The 26,625-nt window shown below is 51.7% G+C and overlaps 2 protein-coding genes across 2 annotated transcripts in view; one reads left to right on the plus strand and one right to left on the minus strand.

The window, feature by feature from the left end:
- The window catches only part of LOC123356251 (zinc finger protein 850-like), a 72,095-nt gene extending 56,777 nt beyond the window's left edge, over positions 1-15,318 (minus strand). The window contains exons 1-3 of the mRNA XM_044999317.1: positions 15,166-15,318; positions 13,429-13,543; positions 12,743-12,858 (exon numbers count right to left, since the gene is read on the minus strand). Coding sequence (XP_044855252.1) covers positions 12,743-12,776 — 34 coding nt within the window. The 5' untranslated portion in view covers positions 12,777-12,858; positions 13,429-13,543; positions 15,166-15,318. The remainder of the gene's footprint in view (positions 1-12,742; positions 12,859-13,428; positions 13,544-15,165) is intronic.
- The window catches only part of LOC123356240 (zinc finger protein 850-like), a 170,679-nt gene that overhangs the window by 18,400 nt on the left and 125,654 nt on the right, over positions 1-26,625 (plus strand). The window lies entirely within an intron of this gene.

The raw sequence follows: 26,625 nt of genomic DNA on the forward strand, positions 1-26,625 counted from the left end.
ACTGGTAACTATAACATCGACTGGTGGGACCGTGTGTTTGTGTGTGGTGTGACTAAATACATATACTAATTGTTGTATCTTCAATAAATGTGGCATATTGCCGTTTCCCCTGAAAAAGATCCCGTGTGCTTCTTAGAAGCATAACATTTTTGGTGGAGAATTGCGAAAGGGTGAAGACATGGACTGTGATTGTTGAACATATTGCTAAATATTGCTAAAAGGTTATACCATAGGTATAAAGTGATTAATCACTCAAGCGTGCACTTCCCCAGTCGTAGGAGTTCCAGGCAATAGAGGGAGGATTAGAGTCCTAGCTCTGACCCGTCTGTGGGAGAAAACTATACAGATAAGATATATACAAACTGTCTAGGTATATCCACCCCTGGCATGGGCGGTGAGACCTATGGGCCCATGGTGCCTGGGCACCAGGAATATTCCTGGCCTGGAGCCCGGCTCCAGCAATGTTTGGGGCTGGGTCTCTCCCTCAGCCCTGCCTTCTGCCCCAAGGTCCTTTCTGTGCATCCCTTGGACCATTTAAAACAGCCCGGGACCCCCACTCACCACTGGCAGTGCAGCAGAGCTGAGTGGCTTCCTCCCTGCCCACTCCACAGACCCACCCTGCCCCTCTCTGCAGCCCCTGGGCAGGGTGGGTCTGTGTCCTGACCCAAGCGCCCCTAACACCAATGGGAAGCTGCAGGGGCAGTGCATCGGGGTAGCAGCACATGGAGACTCCTGTCCTGCCCTGCCTAGGAGTCCCAGGTAAGCGCTGCACCCTCCCAGGAGCCAGCACCCCCCTTCTGCCCGCAAACTCCTTCCCAGAGCCTGCACCCCCTCCCTCCGCCCCCTCCCATCCCCAAACTCCCTCCCAGAGCCTGCACCCCCACCCCCTTCCCATACATCCCGTCCTGCCCCCAAACTCCCTCCAAGAGCCTGCACCCCTCACCCCTCCTACACTCACACCCCTTGCCCAAGCCCAGAGCCTACACCCAAACTCCGTTCCAGAGCCTGCACCTCCCTCCTCTGCACTCCCTCACCTCTCCAAACTCCCTTCCAGAGCCTACACCCCATCCCAGTGCTAGCCCCCAAACTCTGTCCAAGAGCCTGCACCCCTCACCCCCTCCTGCACACCCACCCCCTGCCTTAGCCTGGAGCCTGCACCCAGCATCTAAACTCCAATCCAGAGCCTGCACACCAACCTTCTTCCCCACACACCCTCTCCTGCACCTAAACTCCCTCCCAGAGCCTGCATCCCCACCCCCAGCCCAGAGGCAACACCCAAACTCTGTCCCAGAGCCTGCACCCCAGACTCCCTCCCCCACTCAAGCTCCCTTCCTGGGCCCAATCTCTCACCTGTCCTGCACCCCAACCCCCTGCCCCAGCCCAGCGCCTGCACCCTAGACCTCCTCCCCCCACCAACATTTCTACAAACCTGCCACCCCTGACCCCCGGTCGTAGAAGTGCCGGGCCATAAGGGGGAGGGTTAGAGTCCTCCCTCCTACCCGGCTGTCGGGGGAAAATTGCATAGGTGAATATACTCTCAGTCATAGCAGGATAGAGCCCAAAGGGTAGAGGGCTTAGCATTTCCCCCTCCTGCTCTGTCAGGCAGAGTTCTTTTCAGTGGGTAGAGACTTTTCTGTTTTGTAAGTCCCAGCATGGGCATGGAAAAGTTATAAAAATAATTTTTTTAAATGAATTTATATTCAGGCAGTATTTTCAATGTGAGATCAAACTCTGAAGGATGTAGGAGTGTGGGCAAATAATGGTAGCACCTGTGTAAGAAATGTTTAAAAGGAAGCAATCCAAAGATGATACTTTGTTCAAGAGATTACTCCTTTTAAACAGATATAGGAGTTTGGGCAGTGTAGTATTTTTTGTGAATGATATTGTGATGATTTCACAATGTTTAAGGAAAGAGACCAGGAGGGGAGGGGGCTAGTTGAGGAGCCCACCCTCCTTGCTAAATTGGTAGTGGAAGAAAGCCTGTGTCCATGAAAAGGGATGGTTCAGCAAGGAAAGCAGGGTCGGGCCCTGACACGCAGGTAAGCAACAAATAAAAATATTGGAAAGCAGGTTGGAAGCCCTGAGGGCACAGTGGCAAAAGAAGAAAACAGTATGTATAGGCCATGGGGAATTCAGATGCCTGGAACAATACTTGGAATGGGAAATCTGAATTGATGAAGGTGTCATTTGGGGAGATAAGCAAGTGATTTAAAAAAAAAAAGAGAGTGAGAAGTTAACTCTGCAGAGGCTGGAGGGAATTAAGCAGTTGAAAGTTGTAAAAATGTTAAAAATGGAAAGTGTGATAGAAAGAGAACTCTTGGTTTCTTTGCAGCCATTCTGCAAGGAAAATGGGCCCTTTTCCAAAGGAATGTCTGTAAATAAGCCAGGCAAAGAGACAATCTGATTTAAATTACAGTCGAACCCATTTATCTCGACCTCGGTTAACTTGCCAATCCTATTAAGTCGACGTTTTGAAGTGGAACCGCCAAACTCCCTCTTTGTCTTATCGGTTTCTCATCGGTTATGTCGATTCTTTAATCTCGCCGAACCCTAATATCTCGAGCACAGAAGAGCGCCGAATTTGCCACTTACCGGCAAACTACTAACTCCGGCGGCGGCCCTGCCCGGCTCCTGCCGCATCCCTCCCCGGCCACGCGACTCCTGCCCTGGCCCCGCGTCCCCGGCCGCGCGACTCCTGCCCTGGCCCCGCGTCCCCGGCCGCCCGGCTCCCCGCGTCCCCGACCCCCCGGCTCCCCAGCCCCAGCCGCCCAGCTCCCCGCGTCCCCAGCCGCCCGCTCACCGGCCGCCCAGCCCTGCGTCCCCAGCCGCCGGCCCCCCGGCCCCGGCTCCCCGCGTCCCCGACCCACCGTGTCCCCAGCCGCCCGCTCCCCGCGTCCCCAGCCGCCCGGCTCCCCGCGTCCCCAGCCGCCCGGCTCCCCGCGTCCCCGACCCACCGTGTCCCCAGCCGCCCGCTCCCCGGCTCCCCAGCCGCGCGGTTCCCCAGCCGCGCGGTTCCCCAGCCGCCCGGCTCCCCGCGTCCCCGACCCACCGTGTCCCCAGCCGCGCGGTTCCCCAGCCGCCCGGCTCCCCGCGTCCCCGACCCACCGTGTCCCCAGCCGCCCGCTCCCCGGCTCCCCCGCCGCGCGGGTCCCCAGCCACCCGGCTCCCCGCGTCCCCGACCCACCGTGTCCCCAGCCGCCCGCTCCCCGGCTCCCCAGCCGCGCGGTTCCCCAGACGCCCGGCTCCCCGCGTCCCCGACCCACCGTGTCCCCAGCCGCCCGCTCCCCGGCTCCCCAGCCGTGCGGTTCCCCAGACGCCCGGCTCCCCGCGTCCCCGGCCGCCCGGCTCCCCACGTCCCCGGCCGCCCGCTCCCCAGCTCCCCACGTACCCGCCCGCCCGGCCCCGCTTCCCCGGTCCCCGCTTCGCCGCCCGCCCCCGCTTCGCCGGTCCCCGCTTCGCCGCCTGCCCGGCCCCGCTTCCCCGGTCCCCCCCCGCCCGGCCCCGCATACCCGGTCCCCGCTTCGCCTGCCGCCCGCCCGGCCCCGCTTACCCGGTCCCCACTTCGCCTGCCGCCCGCCCGCCCCCGCTTACCCGGTCCCCGCTTCGCCTGCCGCCCGGCCCCGCTTACCCGGTCCCGCTTCGCCTGCCGCCCGGCCCGCTTACCCGGTCCCGCTTCACCTGCCGCCCGGCCCGCTTACCGGGTCCCGCTTCTTTGGCTGCCCGGCTCCGGGTCCCCGTCCACGGCCGCCCGGCCCCGCTTCCCCGTCCCGCTTCGCCGGATCCAGCCACGTGCAGGCACCGCGGTAAGGGGGCAGGGAGGGGGTGTTGGAGAGAGGGCAGGGGAGTTCAGGGGTGGGGGGGTGGATAGGGGTTTATCTCGATCATCGGTTATCTCGACGCTTTTTGGCAAACCCCTAGGCCGGCGACATAACAGGGTTCAACTGTATTTGACTACGAACAATTTAGTCAAATTTGCTAAAAGAACATAAGGGGTTTCTATTGGAACTTAACCGCCCCCCCAAATGTATACAAATGTAATCTATGTACAGCTGTGCAAATGTATACAAATGTAATCTATGTACAGCTGTGCAAAAATTAAAGCAGTGTAAGGAATGTTAAGAAAAAAGTGTGTACACAAATATATTGTGTAAATATGTCGAGTGTTTAGGACCTAAAGCAACACTCCGTTTGTAAAACTCTTGTTTTATTCGTTTAAGATTAATTGGTTTTGTTTTTAAATACCACCACTACAATCCATTTGAAACTTTCATTCAAATTTGCAAAACTGAGAGAGACTTTTTGCCAGACACAGGTTAACAAGTGTTGTTTGGCTTTGATATTTAGCGTTTAACTCTTAAGGTACCTTGATGCTTTATAAGTTCAATATCTTCAAAAGACCACAGTCATGGCTGCAGCAGAGCAGTCAACATCAGGAGAATGGGGAAAAAAAATCTGGATTTTTTTTGGTAACAAAATAGCAAATAAGAGCTGTAGTAAAAAAAATAAAAAATGTAAAAAAGAAAGTGCCCCACACTGAGCCTTATGGTGGCTCTGTGTAATCAAACTGTTGCTTCGATAAGGGTTCATAAAAACTCTGAGCACAAAAGAAACAGTCAAAGCTTAGGTAAAAATTAATATGGCTACTGTTATACAAGTTAAACTATGGAAGGAATGTGCATTTTCTCCAGAATATCTGCAGTGTCTATTGTAGAAGGGGTAAAAAATGCAAAAACATACCACACTACTTAATTAAAATCCTATTAGGGCTCCAGAGGGAGCCACAATAGATTGTTTACTGTTTTAGATCACTGTGTGCTTTTGAACTCCTGCTTCTAAGTGAAAAGTAATCAAAACTCTGGTGGAAGTTGATTGTGTCCCTTTTAAGACAGAGTCTCTAAGCTGCTAATGGCTTTAAATCCAAAAGCAAGCCAAAAAGCATCTGTGTTAATGTAAATTACCTAACTGATAAAGGAAGAAAAGAACTGCCCAAAAATTGTAGCACAAAGAAGTCAAACCAAAGGACAAGATGGGAGACAGGTAGATCAGAGGAAGGTAAGGACACTAGTAGAAATGCCGGGCCCTACCAACGCCCACTCTTTAAGAATACTGCTAGGAGGAGTCAATTTTCTTAGTCCACACATCTATAAATATGCTAAAATAACTCACCCATTGTGGAAACTGATAAAAAGATGACAAAATGGGAATGGGGAAAAGAGCAGGACTCCGCTTTAACTCTGCTAAAACCGAAGGCTCTCACAGCCCCAGCCCTGCGTTTTCCTGATGAATCACAGCCTTTTTTTAAAAAAACAAATGAATGTTTGGCAGCCAATAACATGGCCTTGGCTGCCACACTATTACAAAATATTTAAAAAGGGAACCTTAAAATGGGGAAAAGGGGTCACTCACTAGAATCAAAATGGACAGGCCCTTACGCCATAGTGGATCGCCTTAGACCAATGGTATACCGCATTTAAAAAACAAAAAACAAAACAGAAATGGGTACATGTTTCACAAATTAAACTGTTTACATAAATGTTTGAATTCTTTGCAGAAAAGGACGTCCCGGAACTGGAGCACGAGGTGCTGCTTCACACCCACAATTTTAATCCACAAAAAAATGAGACTCCAATGGAAGGTCTGGCTTTACATGCTTCTGGGAACTTTTAGTGCCCAAATAATTAAAGCAATTAAAAACAAAATGCAGCCCTCTTTATAAGCTGTGGAAGTAGGGAAAGAATTAACAAGGATTTGAAGGGGATCTTAATGCATGTCAGTCAGTTAGTAAGAGTCAGGCTAGTAGTTAGCAAGAGTTAGGCCACACTGTAACCCTAATGACGTGAGACTTGTAGAAGCGAGGATGGTGTGAGGCAAGAGGGAAAGAACTGTGTGAGAAGTTATTACGACCATGCAACTGATAACGAAATATGTAGACTGGCGTCTCCTAGAAGTGAGAAAAATAAGATAGCAGGATGGCTTATGTATAACAAAATGCAGTTGTTGCTCATTATTGTCTGCATTATTGCTTGTTATTGTATGTAACAAAGGTATAAATGCTTGCTGTAATTGTTTACCTGTTGAGAGACCTGTCCGGGACTGGGGCACTCCCTCCCTCTATTGTAATTACTGGAGAAATAAAGTATTTGATTTTGCTGCACCCAAAGAAAAAGTGAGAACTGAGTTTTTCTCCGACAATTTGGGGGCTTGTCTGGGATGGCAACGCCCACAGACGGCTACTACGGATCGTTCCCCTTCGAACCCCATGGCGCCGTATAAGACCTTTTGAAATCTCTATTGGGGTATCGGAGGAGGACTGTCCGTGAGGACGTCTGACTCTGTTGGGCTCACGCCATTTGAACTTATTGACTGTACAGCAAGATCAGATGCAAGTGGTATTGAGGAAAGGCCCCAACAAGGTTAGTTTATAGCAGTACTGGGGGTCTGCTGGGTTGGCCAACAAAGTTAATGCATAGGTAAATGCATTAGGTATGCACCGGTGCTGAGGGGTTTTTACCGCCTCAAGAGGGGTTGTCATACCGCCTCATGGTATTGGGTCCGGATGTAAGGTAAAGATGCATCGTGGTAATCGGAAATAAAGGCAGGCGTGTGTGTGTGTGTGCGCGCGCACACCAATGAGAGTGACTGTTACCGGAAGATGCCCAGAGTACCCTGTGAAGCAAAAGCTTGTGACCAGGACTACTCTAATGCAAGCCCGGTAACTAGTGGATCTTTAGGAGATCCAACCCACGGTGGGCTGACTCGGCCTGGCATCGTCCGGCGAGGAAGCTACCTGGGTCTAGGAGCGTGTGAACCTATCTTCCCTCCCCTTTCCTTTCCGTGTGGGCTACTGACAGTCTGATCATCTCACTGGACGCAATCAGAGTAAGCGTCGCCGTCTCCTAGAGACTAGCCGACGCTCTTTGCAGAAGGGAGGTGTAGGAGAGTCGTGGTCATCCTCGTTAGTCTCTCCTGTGTGAGTAGATCCTTAGTTTATAAGTCGCTAGCGCGGACAGGGCACCCTCCCTGTGTGTGTGTGTAAGTGGAAAATGGGTGAGGGACAGTCTAAACATTCCACCTCACCCCCTAAGGGTACCCCAGCATATTACATGTACATACATTATGGTCCTAAAACCTGCAGGTATTTAGAGAATTGGAATCTTTACACACGTGAAAATCCATCTAAACAATGCCCATTAGAAGGTACCTTCAATCTAGATAAGATCATACATCTCAGAGGAGCTTTTAATCACCAAAAAAGCCTCTGACACAGTGAGAGCAATTTGTCTATTTTGGCCCAGAGCTTGGCCCAGAGATAAAGAGAAAGTTGCTCTGCGTTCAAGGTCAAGAATCAATGCAGACTATGCTAAGTACAAAGAGAAATTGCTTTCGGCCCCAGCTGGCGGTGGAAAAAATATAGACAGAGGCAAACCGAAGGCAATACAAGTTACAGAACTGAGATTACATTTGCAAAGCTTAACTGTCCAGTGAGATCCAACAGTGTGCCTTTGCGACCCCGGAGCCAGTGTGGCTTGGTGACACTGGAGAAGCCACAGGCAGCTGATCTGGACTGGAATCTCTGAAAGAGATGTTGCAGGAGATTCCAGGGTATAAAAGAACAGCCGTCCCAAGAGCGGAAGCATATTGGAAATTCTGGACAAGCTGTATACAGGATAATCTCCCGTCCACCTATTCCCCTTCTCTGAACATTATACACAGATGTGGCCAATCTGGACATGTGTGAGTATTAAAGTGGCTTAGGGCTTGGGGCATTCATGTTTTTCCTGATTGATGCGGGAGCGTTCCCAACACTCTCCATTGTTGTTTTATTATTTTTAATGAAGCTTTTAAATTTGGTTATATGGTGTGTTTTCTTTATCTTCCCCCAACGTCCTGCAGTGTCAGCCTGATCACCTGACATGAGGGATAGATTGGTAACAGAAATTTGTCACAGTTTGGTGAGCAACTGACAGAGATGGTACTGAATATCACTGAGGCTGGGAAGGCATTGCAGTGGGATCTAGTATGTTTAGAAATTCAGGATTTCCTGAATGACCAGCTGATGGCCATTCAGAGTGATCTTGAGCACCAGACTTGGCCCACTGCCCTTACAGACACATCAGGAACCATCTGATCTGTGGTCATAAAGACATACTTGAACACTTTCTGGGTGGAAGTGTGAACATTTACAGTGCTCCTTCCAAGCATTTGGACTGGTTAGCGGGGTGTGGGCTCCCACATACCGAATCCTGCCGGGCCCATGGGGGGGATGAATGTGGGACTGAATTATTTACTGAGACATCTGGGAAATTGGATCACCTGGTATACCTAACTGATTTATAGTCAGTGCCCCTAGAGTAACACCTGACATTTTGGATAGGAATAGGGAGTCAATGGACATTTTGGCTGTTAGAACCCCTACAGCCTCAGTGTATCTATAAACTGAAGCCAGGGGAAGTTGTCACTGTTCATAATAACGTTTGCTGGAAGGGTAGAGGACAAGGAACTATCCTGACAGAACACCTACGTTTTTCAAGCCAATGATAGCTGTGTGTACGTTAAAGCCACCATACTGCAAGATATACATATTAATCTTACCAATGCGGCAGGCAATCATATCATTTACTGGAAAGAATGCCTTTCATACAGCTTATAGAGTGTCTACTTAATGTACTAAGTATGATGTATTGTGCTTTGTAACCAAAACTGTACAACAAGCCCATTATATTATTATATTACTGGAGAAATAAAGTATTTGACTTTGCTGCACCCAAAGAAAAAGCGAGAACTGAGTTTTTCTCCGACAAAGCCAATAGTTAAGAAATAATTCACTCCCTGCCAACCAATCAGCCTAATATTAGCTCCCCAGAGGCAACAGCAAGGAAAGTAACCAGTGTCCGGGCGGGGTGTCAACCCAGCAACAGCCATTGTCCAGCAGGGGAGCTACAGTGCAAAGACTCACCTGCATGAGGCCACACTAGGAGAACTGCTCAACTTGCTTGGAGAGACTCAGAAATGCTCACCTGACTCTGAGGCAGAGCAGGGTAGGGTTGGGGGGGTCAAAGCAAAGCAGAGCGGGGTGTGAGGGGCAAAGTCACAAGGGAAGAAAGGACATGATAAAAGGAAGAGACACATGAGCCATTTTTCTCTCTTCCCCACCCTCCTACAGCTACAGACATCACCAACCATCAAGTGACTGAAGCGCTGATCAAAGGGGAGAGCCTGATTGAAAAGTAACCAGCCAGCCTGCGGTGAGAAGTATCGAAGTTTGTAAGGACACTGAAAGTGTTAAGATAAGTTTAGAATGCATTTTGCTTGTATTTCATTTGACCAAATCTGATTTGTTATGCTTTGATTTATAATCACCTAATCTCTCTTTATAGCTAATAAATCTGTTTATTCTACCTGAAGCAGTGTGTTTGGTTGAAGTGTGTCAGAAGCTCCCCTTGGGATAACAAGCCAGGTACATATGAATTTTTGTTAAACTGACAAATGTATATAATCTTGCATCATCCAGTGAGCATTACTGGACACTGCAAGATGGCAGTTCCTAGGGTTGTGTCTGGGACCAGAGATATTGGCTAGTGTCATTCGCTTGCCAGTAGCTGGGAAAAGCTGACATGCAAGAGGCTGTGTGTGAACACCCCAGGAGCGGGGGTTTTCACAGTCGAGCAGAGTAAGGCTGGCTCCCAAAGCCAAGGACTGGGGAGGCAGAGCAGATCACCAGCTCAGATAACACCGGAGGGGAATGTCACACCAGTGTGTTGGATTAAAGTCTGGGGGGAAATTCCATCTGAGATAACAAGGCTGGTGCATGTCATTTTCCAGTGATGAAATCAAAAATGTAATATGCGCTTGTGGTAATCAGTAGCGTGCTGGATAGTGCAAGATGCAAATGACAATTTGTGTTCTCCTGTGTGTAATTCATGAATGCCTGACTAGCAGCACTCAGTACTGTGTAGCTGGAAGAGAGTTACATGCTGGAGACTGTGTTTACTGGCCAAGAGGGGCTGTTCTCACAGTAAAACAGTGGAAAAGGCATCCCCAGGTTGGAGAACTGATTGGACGCAGCTGTTCAACAGTCCAGATTGTACTCTGGGTAATGTCACAGACACTCATTATGACAGAGCCTCTTACAACACAGAGAAGGTAAATCCATGTCCCAGAAAGTGAAGACTCCAGACAGAGTGCAAGGGTCCCTGAAAACTGCTTCTTGCTGACAGAGGTCCAGAGACAATGAGAGAGTCCTGGGGAAGCTGGGAACAGGAAGCATGGGCTGGGGGGCGGAGTCGGCAGAGAAAGGGAACAGGAAGGGCAGGGATATCACTGAATGCAGGATCTCAGCAGTGCTATATGTCAGGATAACACATATTGCAGCCCATTGGAAAACATAATCCCAACTAGACATATAAAATGATAAGGTCTTAATTAGCTTCCACTCAAGAGATGGCTCTTGGAGTCATTGTGGATAGTTCTTTTGAAAACATCCACTCAATGTGCAGTGGCAGTCAAAGCAAACAGAATGTTGGGAATCATTTATCTATCCCTCTGTTAATAATAGAGAAAATATATTGCCTCTATATAAATCCATAGTACACCCACATCTTGAATACTGAGTGCAGATATTGTCACCCCATCTCAAAAAGAGATATATTGGAATTGTAAAAGGTTCAGAAAAGGGCAACAGAAATGATTAGGGGTATGGAACAGATTACCTATGTGGAGAGATTAAAAAGACTGGGCCTTTTCAGCTTGGAAAAGAGACGAAGAGAAGATATGAAAGAAGTCTGTAAAATCAAGACTGCTGTGGAGAAACTAAATAATCAAGTGTTATTTGCTACTCCTCCTAACACAAGAACTGGGAGTCACCCAATGAAAGTAATAGAGAGCAGATTTAAAACAACCCAAAGGAAGTATTTCTTCACACAACGGACAGTCAACCTGTTGAACTCTTTGCCAGAGGAAGTTGAAGGCCAAGACTGTAACAGAGTTCAAAAAAAGAACAAGATAAATTCATGGAGAATAGGTCCATGAATAGCCATTTGCCAGGATGGGCAGGGATGATGTCCCTAGCTACTGATTGCCAGAACCTGGGAATGGATGACAGGTGATGGATCACTTGTGGCTTGCCTGTTCTGTTCATTCCCTTTGGGACACCTGGCTTTGGCCACTATCAGAAGACAGGATACTGGACTAGCTGGACCTTTGATCTGACCCAGTGCGGTTGAATTTATGTACTAGGGAACTTAGTGAGTCCAGTGTAATGGGAGGGAGTATGACAATCCCTGGCTGTGGAGAACACTAGGAAATTAGAAGCTATAATTCAAGAGCAACAGACTCTAATTAGTTTCATTACCAACCTAAGCCATTTTCACATGCTGGTGTGAAATCCAGATCAGTGAGGAGTTGCATTGTCTGTAATCCTGGGTGAGATTCAATGTTCTGCTGCTGGAGCTTCCTTGTCTGGATACCCCCAGCCAGCATTCAAGGACGCCCTGATTGTCTGTGTGACAGGTAACCCTGGACCAGCAGCTCTGACTCCAGCAGCCTGCCTGTTACACCCCACGCACATTCTGGTTTGGGTGAAGGCGCCTCAGGATTTAAGGGAAGGCCCTAACCCTAATCCTTTTTGACATTATTGACAAGAACTGGGACCGTACAGATCATTGTTGCAACCAAGGTCCTGTAGTGGCACCAAATCTTATGTAAAGGGGGACAACTGAGGTGTCTAAGATCAGGTTATGGTTTGCTGGTTATGATTATGCTATCTGTATGCATGTATCATTTTTGTATTTAAAGTTATTAATATTGGCTCTATACTGTCTGTACTTCAAACTTATGCTATGCTTCTGGATGAAATCCCAAACAAGTTGGTGTTAGCTCTGCCTAGCCTGCTTGATGGCTCATTAAGGACCGTCAGCTATATCACTAACCCATTGAGAGAAGGCACAAACACCTTGTGACTCAGCAAAGTATGCAGGGACTTGCCCATGTGACTCCAGACTCCATTTTGCTGTAATTTTCCACAGTAAAGACAAAGAGGTGTCCATACACCTGGAAGAGACTATAAAAGGCAGCTGCCTTATCTCCAACTTGTCTTCAATCCTGCTTCTTACCTCTGGAGGGACTTTTCTTTACAAACTGAAGCTCTGTACAAAGGACTGATGACCCATCCCAGCTGTGGATGTTCTCCAGAGACTTGATTTGAACCTGCAGTTCATTCTATCACTGCTACAAGCCTGAATCAAGAACCTTGCCATTATTGTATGTAATTGATTCCATTTAACCAATTCTAGCTCTCATCTATATCTTTTCTTTTTATATGAATAAACCTTTTGATTTTAGATTCTAAAGGATTGGCAACAGTGTGATTTGTGGGTAAGATCTGATGTGTATATTGATCTGGGTCTGAGGCTTGGTCCTTTGGGATCAAGAGAACTTTTTTTCTTTTACTGGGGTATTGGTTTTCATAACCATTTGTCCCCATAACAAGTGGCACTGGTGGTGATACTAGGAAACTGGAGTGTCTAAGTGAACTACTTGTGTGACTTGTGGTTAGCTAGTGAGGTAAAACCAAAGTCTTCCCTGTTCGGCTGGTTTGGTTAGCCTTAGAGGTGGAAAAACCCCAGCCTTGGGCTGTAATTGCCCTGCTTGAAGCAATTTGTCCTGAATTGGCACATTCCGTGGGGTCCCATCAGAACCAGCATCGTTACACCCTTCTAATATCCGAGGGCACAGAAATCCTTACCCAGAGAGGTCACACTCTCATAGTTCTTCTGCATGACTTGTCTGTAGAGGGCTCCTAAGCAGGGTCCAGCAGAGCCCACTCTTCTACACAGCCACCTCCTCAAAGGTCACCAGTCTCTGAAAAAGCAAGAGTCACACACTCAGTACCTGCTGCCCCACTCACAGCCCCACTATTTGTGGGGGAGAGGAGCCCATCAAAGGGAAGCCCTAGGTGGTTTGCAGTCAGAGTCCCACCCCGACCCTGCTCAGAGCATCCTGGAAACACCAGGGTGAGGGGAAGAAGAGAGAGCCCCTTGTCTCTCCCAGCAGATCCATCACACACCTACTAGCCACTGACTGATACAGAAGATGGAGCCTCTAGCAGGGTCCAGGGAGAGCTCCTTGGTAGGAGAGCTTCCCTAAGCCTCTCTGGGTGAGGAGGGCAGTGGTGGAGGTTTCAGAACAGGCTTCAGTTAATTTCACATCATGATTCCCTCAGGCCCTTTCCCTGCAGACAGACTTCCTAGATTCTGCCATGCTTGGAAAATGCTTGATCGCTTTATTACAATGTAGACCTGGCCCCTCCTAAAAGGCTAAGGCCACAGAGACATTTTTAACCTCCCTTCTCCCTCCCCACATCCCGTAATAAAGTCTAGAAAAAAAGCAGAACCAAAGGAGTCACTTTTGACAATTCCCTTTGCCACTGACCCTATGGGAGCAACACCCCAGCTGGAGGGATATGGGGTCAGGGACTGGGTTTTCCTCTGTCTGAGCCTCATCTTGTCCACAGGAAAGTGACTCTACCCAGGGTGCAGTAACACATCTGTCTGGGCAGATTAGAGATCTTGAAATCTCTTTCAAAACTCTTCTCTCCCATGGCCCCTTTCAGTATCTCCTTTTCCCTGTCCCCTCTCCTTGCCCGTCTGGTAGGAAAGTCCCATTCCTGGCTTGGTTGGTCCCCGTGGCTGGATTTGCTCCTGCACTTGCTAATGGCAGGAGAAATGACTGGGGGAGGGGAAGAGGGCACAGATGTTTGTGTAGAGTCATTTTAAAGACCCCAGCATTTTCCCTTGGCTTCTTCCAGTTACCTGGAGTCTGTGGCTCAGAATTTAGTATAAACAGGGCTCAGGTCTGCCCCAGGGCTGGAGAAAGTCATCAAATGGGCGGGGCAGCAGCTTTATTTAAAAGGTCACTTCCCAGCACAGAACCCTGCTGGGGGAGCAGCAGCTGCTAAACCTGGTCTCCCAGATCACAATAGAGGCTGCAGCCTCTGACAGAGGAACCTGAACCCCCAATATCCTGAACAGAGAGGGACAGAGCATTTGAGCAGCTTCCCTCCTTTAGCTCTCTGGGGAGAGCAGCTAATGAGAGCATCTCCTCACAGAGAGAATCTCATTTGCCCCACTGTCCATCTGGAGTCACTCCTTGTCTTTCCATACAGTGACTCTGGATTAACAATGGTCTCAATGAAACAAGATTTCAGAAAGAATGAGTCCAGAATGCTGCGGAAAAGACCATTGTGCGGCAGTGCTAACCCCCCTCCCACCTCCCTCACCCTCCAGATCTAGGACAAGGACTGCGGGGCATGAATATTCCCTATGGAACTGGAAGTTCCTGCAGTTTTCAAGAGGGGAGAAGAAAAAAATCTGTGATTTCACCTCACAGTGTTTGATAAGTGGACAGAAAATTATCATGTTGAGTGTGTGTGGCTGGGGGCTGCCAGGCAGTGCTTGGAGCCAGGATTCTGTAACAAACTGATCAGGGAGAAGGCTCGTGGTTAGTAGCAGACCCAGCCAGGGGCCCCAGACACCCCCACAACCCCAGCCAGGGTCCCACCAGATATTCCCTGGCACCCAGTCCCCAGAGTCCCTGGCCAAGGACCCCAGATACCCCTCAGAGCCTCCACCAGCCACAATGAGAGCTGGATACTGGTGAAATGGAGAGAAAATGGGGCACAATCGGGGGAGAACAGGGAACTTCTCAGGGATTTGAGAGAAGGGGGGGTCACCCCGGATGTTGTTCGTTGCTCTCTAGAGAGAAAGGGGAGAGGATGGGGGGGTCCCCACGGGAGGGGGCAGCGGTAAATCCGAGGGGATCTCAGCCCCCCCTTTCTCTCCCCGCTTCTCCGGGGGTCATCTGCTTTTCTGCTCCCCCGGCTGCACAGACATTTTCCATCCGCCCCTTTCCCAGGTCTCCCCCCAGCCCCACCCCGGGCAGCCCTCGCCCGGCCCCACGCAGGGACCCCAGTGCGGCCGGTCCCCTCCCCCCGGGACCCCTCGTGGGGCCCCAGGGCAGAGCCTGGCCGGGCCCGGGGGCGTTGGACTCCGGCGGGTGCAGCAGCTCCGAGCCCCCCAGGGAGCAGATCCCGGCGCTGCGAGATGCCGGGTCCCCCCCACAGACACTGGGGCAGAGTCACCGCCCCGCCCCCGGGGCTCGCTCCGGTACCTGGAGGCTGCAGCTCCGCAGCGGGAGCAGGGCCCGGGCCGGGCACGGGGGGGTTAATGGGTCTCCCCGGCACAGACCCTCCTGCTCCGCCCGGGCTCCCAGGTCACAATGGAGCAGCAGCCGCGCGGCGCTCACCCAGCAGCTGATCATACACCGCCCCCTCCCCCGATCTGCGCATGCCCAGAGCCAGGAAACGCAACCGGAACTACATCTCCCAGCCTGCCCCGGGGCGCTTCCGCCCTCTCCAGTCCAGGTAAGGGAGAGTTTCAGCAGGGGAAACTGCGCATGGTCCGTGCGAGCCCCGGTGGGGGCAGGAGAACAAAGGAGCCGCTACTGCTCCTGGGTCTGTGCGGGGGGGGCGGGGCATTAACCCCTCCGTGCCCGGCCGGGGGGGGACTTTCTCCAGCTGGGCCCCGCCCCCTGGGCAGCCCCCGGCTCTGCCCGCCCCGGCCCGGCCCGGAGCCGCCGGTGAGTGAGAGACCCCGGCGGGGGGGCACTGGGGTCGGTGTACCGACACATTTCGAAACCCTCCCGTTTTGCTACTAGTTGCAGTTTCTGCTGCACAACGTAACCATCTGGGCTCCTGCTCAGGACTTGCTGCCGCCTGATCCATGGGGTTGCAAATCAGGAGGGATGGGGTTTGTGGTCAAAAACACTCACAGTCTGCTTCCTCCTGGCTAATGTGCCAAATTGACCTATTGCAGGGTTCTGGGGGTTTCTGCATTTTAATTTTATTTTAAATGAAGCGTTTTAAGCATGTTAAAAAACTTATATACTTTATATACAACAATAGTTTAGTTATATATTATAGCCATAAAAAGAGACCTTCTAAAAATATTAAAATGTATTACTGGCATGCGAAACCTTGAATCAGAGAGACTAAATGAAGACTCGGCACAGCTCTTCTGAAAGGTTGCCGAACCCTGATCTATTGGATGCTTGAGGCATGCTCTTTCACTTTTTTGTGTGTGAATATATGAAAAGGGAGGTAAGGTTTGGGGGTACAGAGCACTCCCCTGACCCCAAGGTAATAACCAGAGTGGCCCCATTCATTTTTTTCAATGGCTTCCTCCTTGATTATTTCCAATGACTTGGCTGCCTGTGCCCCTGTCACTGGTCCAGGGATGGCTGTGCCCCTGTCACTGGTCCAGGTATGGTTGCAAATCTGGAGGGATGGGGTTTGTGGTCGAAAACGCTCACGATTTGCTTCCTCCTGGCTAATGTGCCAAATTGACCTATTGGATGATTGAGGTGCGCACTTCCACTCATTTGTGTGTGAATACGTGAAAAGGGGAGGTAAGGTTTGTGGGTACAGAGCACGCAGGGGGAATAGCAGGGGTGGGGAGGCCACACATGATGGCAGCCCCCCACCCCGGTGTGACGAGCTGGGAATGTTCTTAATGTTTTCTCTGAATACTCTGTTTGTGCTTCAGTGTCTCCTATGCAGTTCTAAAGTATCTAGGTGGTGGATCAGGGTATGTGATTGCTACAGAGCAAAGGGCCAGTGCACCTAAATGCCTGGCACTCTGTCTCCTAGCAACTGATGGCCTGGGCCCTCCTCTGCAAAGGTGCCAGCTGAAGGTGTTGGAGACAAAGAGGTCAGGTGACCACCTGGCCCAGGAAAAGAACTGAGCAGAGAGGAGGGGCTGGAGGGGGTTTGGGAGTCTGGAGCTGGCTGGGGATGAGGAGGGAAGTGCAGATGGGGGTCTGGCTCACTGCTCCCAGAATGGACCCGGCTGTGGGGTCTTGTTCACTGTACCTACAAGCTCTGTTTTAGACCGTGTTCCTGTCACCGAATAAACCTCTGTTTTACTGGCTGGCTGAGAGTCATGTCTGACTGCGAAGTGGGGGGGCAGGACTCTGTGGCTTCCCCTGGACCCCGCTGGGGTGGGATCGCTGTGGGAAGCACATGGAGGGGCAGAGGATGCTGAATGCACTAAGGAGAGACCCAGGAGATGAAGATGTGTTGCCGGCACAGAGGCCCGAGGCGACAGCAACAGTGGTTCGTTGCCCGGTGTGCTTCGCTTCCAATAAACACACCAAGGTGGAGAAGCAAAAAAAAGTTTATTTGAGCCCAAATAAGGTGCAAGGGAGACATAGCAATCTCAAATCCTGCACACAGATACAAGCGGGTCTCCTCTCTTTATACATAACTTCAGCTAAGCATTCCCATCACCCCCACACTCCTCCTCTCCCCCCCACCTTTCATTCCCATGCAGCAAATACACTTTGCAATAGCAATTACCTTAAGCAGTTAAGTCATACTTGGCAAAAACCACTTTAGCTCGTTAGTAACTCTTCTGTGATTAGTTATCTGTACTTTTCCACCGTGGGGGCTACGTTCTCATGCATATAACTTTAATTACAGCACCTGCTTTCCGCCTATCTTATTTAATATTGGCTACATCTAGTATCAAGCAGCCTTGCTGCTGCCAGTAATTAGCACATAACACAAGAGGTTACAAAAGTTTAGTAAGGCTAACAAAAGCACTTTACATAAAGGTACTTTGGGTCACATAGGCCCAAAGCCATCCTCCCGAGTTACCTAGATTTATGCCTAGTGACACCAACAGATGTGTGAGCTTCTTGCCCTGAAAAAGTCTGCTCCAAGGGAGAGGAGGCTCCCCAAAGTCCTGACTGGCTTGGTGGGGAGCAGTTCCAGAGCATCGCCCAGGGACTCTGTGTCACCCGATACCCACCAGAGGGGAGGCGAGTGGGCTTTCTGGACCTGAGAGAGTCCCTAGGAGCATGTGCAGTGACTGTGTTGCAGAGTGAGTGTGCTGCAGAGGGAGAGGAGGGATCCCTCCCCTGGAGCTTGCTGCTGCTGATAATGGGGTGGGGGGGGAGTCCTCTCTGGTCCTAGCCCTGGGGCAGCCTGTCTGCATCCCAAGTTACTTATCCCCAGCCCTGCCCCACCCCAGAGCCTGCACCCCCAGCACTCCAACCCTGAGCACCCTCCTGCACTGTGAACCCCTCATCCCCAGCCCCACCCCAGAGCCCTCACCTGAGGGGAAAAATGTGCAACTTAAATGTGGTGGTCAGTTTGGAGTATCATTGTGTTTAGCACAATACTTGATTATTTTACACCCCTTTAAAGTATATAACTAGTTGTATACAGGTGTTACAAAGTGGGAATGTTCTTAATGTTTTCTCTGAATACTGTGTGGGTGCCTCAGTTTCCCCTATGCATTTCTCAAGGATCTAGATGGTGGGATCAGGGGGTGTGATTGTTGTAGAGCCCTAGAGGGCCAGTGTGATGCTGTCTGCACAGAGAATGGCCGAAACCCTGTCTCCGGGCACCTGATGGCCTGGGCCACTCTCCTGCAAGCTGCCAATTGAAGGTGTTGGAGAACAAAGAGATCAGGTGGCCTCCTAATGCCTGGAAAAGAGAGAGAGGCCAGAGGAGGGAGTGTCAGTGCCTGTGCGGACTTCCGGGAAGTGCATGGTGTGGAAGGGGATGCTGTGATGCTTTGGAACTACTCCATACAAAGCCAGTCAGGACTCTGGGGGAGCCTCCTCTCTCTGAGCGTACTGTCTCCAGGACAAGAAGCTTACACCTTCCTGGGTCTGACCTCGGAGCATTCAGCCCTTTCCACACCGTGCACTTTCTGCAGCGAGTGTGCCCAGGCAGGTCCTGGGGCAACCAGAGGTCCCTGCACCCCAACTCTGCAGTCAGATGTGACTCTCAGCCAGCTGGTAAAATAGAAGGTTTGTTAGACAACAGGAACACAGTTTAAACAGAGCTTGTAGGTACAGAAAATGACCCCTCAGTCAGATCCATCTTGGAGGGTGGGGAACCTAGACCCAAGTTCTGGTCCTCTCCCCATTTCCCCAGCCAGCTCCAAACTGACACTCCCTCCTCTAGTCTTTGTATCTCTTCTGGACAAGGAGGCCACCTGATCTCTTTGTCCCCAACACCTTCAGTTGGCACCTTGCAGGGGAAACTGAGGCATCCACACAGTATTCAGAGAAAACATTAAGAACATTCCCAATTTGGCACAACAGGTGTAACAAAATTTAATACCGTATATTGAAGCAGGCAAGTGTTGCTTCTCACTTTCCACTTTTAATTGACCCTTGTAATCTTGTGGTTCCGATGCGTTGTAGCTTCATTTTATATCGGCTTACAGGGCGAGAGCGGGGGGATGGACCACCATTTTGGGCACCACCAAAAATTATACAAACCTGCCGCCTATGGGATTAGAGTCATTATCGACTTTACAATGGTGCCGTGGCACCAGGGCCACCCTGCATCTCACTGCAGACACAGTGCTCAGAATTAAGCAATGTTCTCAAGGCTGTTGTACTCAGTACTAGTTTTCAGTTGCCAGCTACACGCTTCAGCCAGGCCACTTTCTCACTAGGCTATATCCTGAATATTGTGACTGGGAATGAGGCGGGGGCAGGGAGTGTAGCGGATGCAAATTCGAGGTGAATATTATCTTGTCAATACTGTCCTGGGTTTATGATGCTTTATGCCATGGACTGAAGCAAAGTGGCTGGTGAATAACCAGGAATCTGGTTAATAATTATCTAAATTCAGCTTTCTTCTTTCTCTCTCTGTGAATTATCACTAATTCAAAATAGTGTGCAAGTTGACTGGATAATGGTAATAGAATAATCTCTTGTTAAAACATTGTAAACCATACTACTTGGTTTTTATATTAAACACCTACTATACATAATACAATAAATCTGACAAACAAAACCTAGGAAAATTTTATTCTTTCTGCGTCTTATTTACAGTTTTACAGTAATTTCTTGCTTCAGAATGACTCAAGGGTCACCCATACAGTTTGCAATAGGAATCAACATGTGGCTTGGCAGCTGACTCTTTACTGATTCCTGAACAGCTGGTAACTCAATATTAATCTGACATAGATACTATATGCAGAAGCACAACTCTGTATATATGGGGAGGGGGTGATTATTGACCTTTGTGCATATGTAATAATAGTTTTTGGTGTTTGTAAGACAAGGTATAATAATGAACTTTGTAAAAGTTCCTGTTTGGTGTGAGAGATGTTACTTATACCTAAATGCACTCCCCTTCCCCACACCCAGCCCTATGCATGCTGGCTAGGGAATATCACTACTGTAGTGTCAGCTTTTAAGAGAGCTTCACATGCAGAGCAGTCACTAGGGATTTTTGGCACATAAGGCAAGGAACAGAGGCAGCATGTCCGGCTCTTCCCTATTAGAGGGAAGGATCCACCAACGAATTTCTGCAAAAGAGCCGTATCATAGAATCTCAGGGTTGGAAGGGACCTCAGGAGGTCATCTAGTCCAACCCCCAAATGCGCCGCCCCTCTCCATTGAAGACGACCAGCGGCATTTCGGCAACGAGTACCACAGTCCCTCTCAGAGGGAAGGACTTGCTGCCGAATTGCTGCTGAAGGAGAGACTTTCTGAGCCCCTCACTTTCCGTGCCCGAGGCAAGTGCCTCACTCTCCGTGCCCGAGGCAAGTGCCTCACTCTCCTTGCCCTCGTTACGGCAATAGTCACATGCACCACTTCTAGTATTACAGTAAGTTAAAACAAGCTACAGTACATTGGGACATTAATGCTCTATTACAGTGTTTGCAGTAGCATATTAAAAGCTATAACACTGAACAGACTAGTTAGGGCCGGCTTTAGGAAGTTTGTGGCCCACCCAATTCAAACATTTTCGGCGGGGCCCCAGCAGGGATGACTTTAAAAAAAAGGAAAAAAAGGTGGGGAAAAAAAAGCCTTTCCTTTCTTAGCAACCGGTTCCCTATAAAAAGTTCTGATTTAAGGGATGTGTGAGAATGTGTATTTCTGGTACCAATAGGGTTACTATATTTCCAGATTTAAAAATTCCTCCCAGACAGCAATTTAAGAACCAAAAAGTCTGACATGTCCGGGAAAATATGGCTGTATGTTAACACTACCTACAGTTCTTTTTTAAAAAGATGGGACTGAACTAGAAATGAACTCCGCTTCACACGTGTGGGTCCCCGCCACTCCCTGGGAGTGTGCTAGGGTGACCAGATGTCCCGATTTTATAGAGACAGTCCCAATCTTGGGGTCTTTTTCTTATATACGATCCTATTAACCTCCACCCCATCCTGATTTTTCACACTTGCTGTCTGGTCACCCTAGGGTGTGCACATGTGTGTGGGTACCAGCTGCTCTCTTCTCCCATCATTGAAGCAGGTGTGCAGGGTTACTGCCCAGGGAATTGCAGGGCACCAGTGGACATGGGGCTGGCTGCAGGCAGGGCAAGGGGTGCAGCAATGGCTGGAGACAGGGGTGTGTGGGGTGGGGTGGGGTGGGCTGGCTGGCTTCAAGCAGGGCCATAGGGGGGTGTGGCATAGATTGGCAGTGCTGAAGACAGAGGAGTGCAGGAATGGCTGGCTTCAGGCAGGGGGGGTGCAGCAGGGGTTGGCTGGAGACAGGGCACGGGGTGCAGGTACAGGGGGTACAGACCACCCGGTATGGTAAGTGCTCCCTCCTCCTCCTCCCTCTCCCACCAGAGTAGCAGCAGCCACCTGGGGCTCCCCTGCTTCCACAGCCCTGGCCATGTACACAGCTGCCGGAGCCCTGGGGAAGCGGCGGGGCTCCAGTGGCTATTTAAAGGGCTGGGGCGATAGAAGCAACGGGAGCCACAGACTTTTTAAGTAGCACACAGATCCCAACAGCCCTACCCCATGGCTCCAGCAGTGTGGCAGTGGTGGCAATTTAAAGGGCCCCCAGGCCCTTTAAATTTTCCCCTGGAGAAGCCGGGCCACCCCGGTACAGTGCACTGACTCTTGCCAATACACCAAACCGGGGCTTGGGCGCGGGACCCTCTTAGGGGCAGGGCCCGATTCAGGGGAATTGGTTGAATTAGCCTAAAGCCGGCCATGCCAGTATATCCAGGACATTAGTAGCACACTTTTCCCCCACCAATACCTAGTAGTTGCAGTGTCATCTCCCATAGCTACTTAGGTTGCAGCTTTATTGTTAAACCTAAATTGGGAAGAAAGACGACTGATTCAGAACTTCTTTAATGGTTACTTTATCGCTAAAGGGTGTAGTGGGGTGTAGACTTGGAGAGAGGAAGGTTTCTATGATGTAGGCAAGATCAAGTATTTTATCCAAAACCAGAATACGAATGGCGCTGGTCTTCTTGGTGTCTGACCTTGAGCTATTGTCAAAAGTTTGAGGGTGACTCGTCTCCTTCCTCATATTTTGGTTGAGGATTCTATTGATAAAGGGATTGGCCTCAAATACCTGGTTGTAGGACTCTGCCACGGTGTAGTTTTCATCTTGGATTGCCTGGTCCTAATTATAGTAAAGCATGCACTTTAGTCTTTGTAATTATATGTTATAACTCTGTTGCTTTTTATGAAGGCAGGAGTAAAAGAAAAGTAGCTGCAATATTTTCATACTAAACTAACGCTGAAAATGTACATAATTTCAATCAGACTCCTAATCTTAATTTTTGCTTAATTTTCTTATGGATTTATTTATTATGGTGGGAAACTGCTATAGGGAAGTACACTTCTCCTATATAGGTCATAAGGATCCTATCTGTCTGAAACTGGCTGCTCTTTCTTTCTTTGATCTGCAGAGTGACTGATGCTTTTCAGACATCAGTTGTGGGTACAGAAGGGTTTCATTGCATCTTCTCTCTTGGCACCAGCTACTGTTCTCCCTTCTTGTTGTATTGATAGTGGGTGGGTGTGTCTCTCCTTTCTTTAAAATCATATATGCTAGGGACAGTCTTGTCCTCTTCTCCTCTCCTGATGTCAGTGTAGATGCAGGCGGTGCAAAATGTACTACAGTCATATAGTATCTCAAATGCAAAGCTGCATTTCAATGATCTGAGGTTTGAAGAACAATGTGGAACTAGCTGTTTTACGGGATGTCTCGATTTCATTCCTGTAGTAACATAACTGGTGATAGGAAAGCAGGGAGAGAGAGAGGTGTGTGCTCTGCAAGGCTGCTGGCCACGGGGCCAATGGGTGTGGGTGGACTGGGTAGGATCGCGGGAGTCACATCTCTGGGATCTGCCTTGCTACCCAGCACTGCTCCAGCTATGAGCTGTCTCCACTGCCTGGGACCTGTGGGGCCCCACCTGCCTCCCTGGGGGAAGAGCCACCTGGGACTGGTGCAGAGGCTGGGCCAGTCTCAGCCACTCACAGGGAACAGTCGGGGAGGGGGGAGGCTCAGCTGGGTCCTGAGAGAGCCTGGCCCGGGTAGGCTCTGCTCCTGCTCCAGCCTGGCTGCTTCCACCACTCCCAAGAGGCCAGAGTTATCCTGCCCCAGGACCAGTTCTGGCTGCGCTGCCATCTCAGCCTCGCAGCCACAGTCACCTCCCATCAGGGCCGGCTACTGTGGCTGGGGGCTAGGGTTTGGGAGAGTAGGTCTCTAGGGGGTCTGGGTAGGTGCTGGACACTGGGGGGGTGGGGAGATCTATGTGTTGGGGGCCTGTCAGTGGGGGAGATCTGTGTGTGTGTGCTGGGAAGTGTGGGGGGGTCTGTGTGGGTCACTGCAGTTGTGGTGGTGGGGGGCACTGGACAGTGAGGGGATCTGTAGGGGGGCTCTGGGTGGGAAGGTGTGGGACACTGTGCAGTTGTGGGAGGGCTGTGGGGGGTCTTCAGCTGGGGGGCACTGGTCAGTGAGAGGATCTGTGGGGGGGTTCTGAGTGGGTGGGGGAGTGATCTGGGAGTGCACTGGGCAGGGGGGTTTGTGGGGGTCTCTGGATGGTGCAGCACTGGGTGAAGGGAGTCAGAGGGGTTCAGGGCAGGGGATTTGTGGGGGTCTCTGGGTGGTGTGGCACTGGGCATAGGGAGTCGGAGGGGTGCTGGGCAGGGGGTTTGTGGGGGTCTCTGGGTGGTGTGGCACTGCACGTAGGGAGCCAGAGCGGTGGTGTGGCACTGCGCGTAGGGAGCCAGAGGGGTGCTGGGCAGGGGGTAGCATGGTGCACATGGGCCCACCCCCAAGGGGAAGAAGCACAATGGCAGTGCAGGGCTGGGCTGGACAGCGTGGGTCTGGCAGCTCCTGGTTTGTAAACAGTGCCCTTGTACTGGGCTGGGTGGAGTGGGGCTGTCCCTGCCGTGCCATGACTCATATCCCATTGCCCCAAGTCAGCCCCTTGCTCTGAGGACTCTGCCCCCATGCCTCATGTCCCCATTTCCCCCATGGGGACCCACAAATATGTTTAGCACCGGGCCCACAACAGGTTAATCTGGCCCTGTTTGGGGTGCAGGCTCTGGGATGGAGTTGGGGGTGCAGGAGGGTTGCAGGCTATGGGGAGTTTGAGTGACGGGTGCAGGCTCTGACCTGGGGCAGGGGATTCGGGTACAGGAGGGGGTACAGACATGTGGGCTCTGGGAGGGAGTTACCAAATCAGCACGTTGTATAAGAGAAAGGAGCTGCAGGGATTTCATATAGACATAGAAAATGATAGAAGACACTTTTACATAGTCAAAATGTGAGAGGCAGAGTTTAAGGGAAGGAGGGGGCGTCTGTACAATATTTCCCCGCATTCAGTCTCCTGGCTGGAGCAGTAACAGCCCCGCAGCACTTGTATAGGATAAAGAGGAGCCGCGCTGTCTACGCTTTGACAGTGTAGGAATCGGGCTGCCTGTGCCTTTAAGACCCAGCCCCAGGAACCCGCCCCCTGCTCCAGGGCTGACACAGGGCACAACTGAAAACAGCCTGTGCACCCCCCACACCCCCAGATCTGCGAGCGCAGCAGGTGGCTCATCCCGAGGGGCCACTGTCCCCCCCACCCCCTCCCTAAACGGGGGTTTTGTCCCCGCACAGGGTCTGGCAGCGTCTTCCCCCCCCCCCCCCGCTTAACCCCGGCTACCACCCCCCACCCCCGATTTTTCCCCTTCAGCCTCTCTCCTGCCGCTGCCTACAGCAGCTTGACCCCCCTCTGGCCAGTAAATTTGTGTCCCCCACTCAGACCCTGGCAGCCCCCGCGCTGCGGTTTGCCCCCTTGAGCATTTTAAACGCCCCCAAAGAGCAGGCAGCAAATCGTGAGTAGAAGTGAGGGCAGAGAGAGGGCAGTGGCGACAGAGGAGGTTACTGGGCATGCTCAGCGCAGCCAAAGTAGCGAATCGGGAGCGGTTCATGTTTCTGTCCCCCCCCCTGCGGACACTGGGGCAGAGTCACCGTCCGGCCCCGCCCCCGGGGCTCGCTCCGGTACCTGGAGGCTGCAGCTCCGCAGCGGGAGCAGGGCCCGGGCCGGGCACGGGGGGGTTAATGGGTCTCCCCAGCACAGACCCTCCTGCTCCGCCCGGGCTCCCCGGTCACAATGGAGCAGCAGCCGCGCCGCGCTCACCCAGCAGCTGATCATACACCGCCCCCTCCCCCTCCCCCGATCTGCGCATGCCCAGAGCCAGGAAACGCAACCGGAACTACATCTCCCAGCCTGCCCCGGGGCCGCTTCCGCCCTCTCCAGTCCAGGTAAGGGAGGGGTTCAGCGGGGGAAACTGCGCATGGTCCGTGCGAGCCCCGGTGGGGGCAGGAGAACAAAGGAGCCGCTACTGCTCCTGGGTCTGTGCGGGGGGGCGGGGCATTAACCCCTCCGTGCCCGGCCGGGGGGGGACTTTCTCCAGCTGGGCCCCGCCCCCTGGGTAGCCCCCGGCTCTGCCCGCCCCGGCCCGGCCCGGAGCCGCCGGTGAGTGAGAGACCCCAGGGGGGGGGGCGCTGGGGCCGGGCGGGAAAGTGACTCTCTGCCCCGGGGACCTGGGAGAAGCCTCGGAGCTGCCTCGGCCCCAGGGGAGCTGCAGCAGGATCCGCCCCGGCCTCGCAGGGAGGGAGGGGAGAAACCGCAGTTGTGGGGGGCGGGGAAGGTCAGTGGGACGCGAGGGGGGGGCATTGAACTGTCTCTGGGCAGCCAGGAAATCCCGGGCAGGGGAGTTAATTGGATCCTGTCCCTGTTTGTGCCACTTGCCTCTCGCCCCCCGATACAAATTCTCTCTAGTTCTGCCCTTTTTCTCGCTCAGCATCTCACACGGGGCTATAAAATCTGGGGGGATTTCTCCTCTCCCCCCCCCCCGACCAGATTAACTTTTTGTGGCCCCAGCGCCAAACATATTTGTGGGCCCCCACTGGGGAAATAGGGCATGTGATGGGGGGTGGTCTGCAGAGTGAGGGGCCGGTTGGGGGTAATGAGGCGCAGTGCAATGACTGGCCCCACTTAGCCCAGCACAAGGGTGCTGTTTATAAACCCAAAACTGCTAGATGCACACTGCCCCCCCAGCCCTGTGCTGCCAGCCTGCCCCTTCCACACTGCCCCAGTGCCCTGCCCTTATCCCAGCACCCCCTCACCCAGAGACTTCCCCCATAGGTCCCTCTGCCCAGCACCCCCTGCCTAGAGACCCCTCTCGCTGACTTCCCACCACAACTGCACAGCACCCTGCACACCATACCCCCCTGCCCAGCTCCCCCATCCACAGATCCCCTACTGTCCAGCACCCCCTTCACAGTCCCACCATC

Source organism: Mauremys mutica, chromosome 1 (assembly GCF_020497125.1).
Source record: "Mauremys mutica isolate MM-2020 ecotype Southern chromosome 1, ASM2049712v1, whole genome shotgun sequence".
Lineage (NCBI taxonomy): Eukaryota > Metazoa > Chordata > Testudines > Geoemydidae > Mauremys > Mauremys mutica.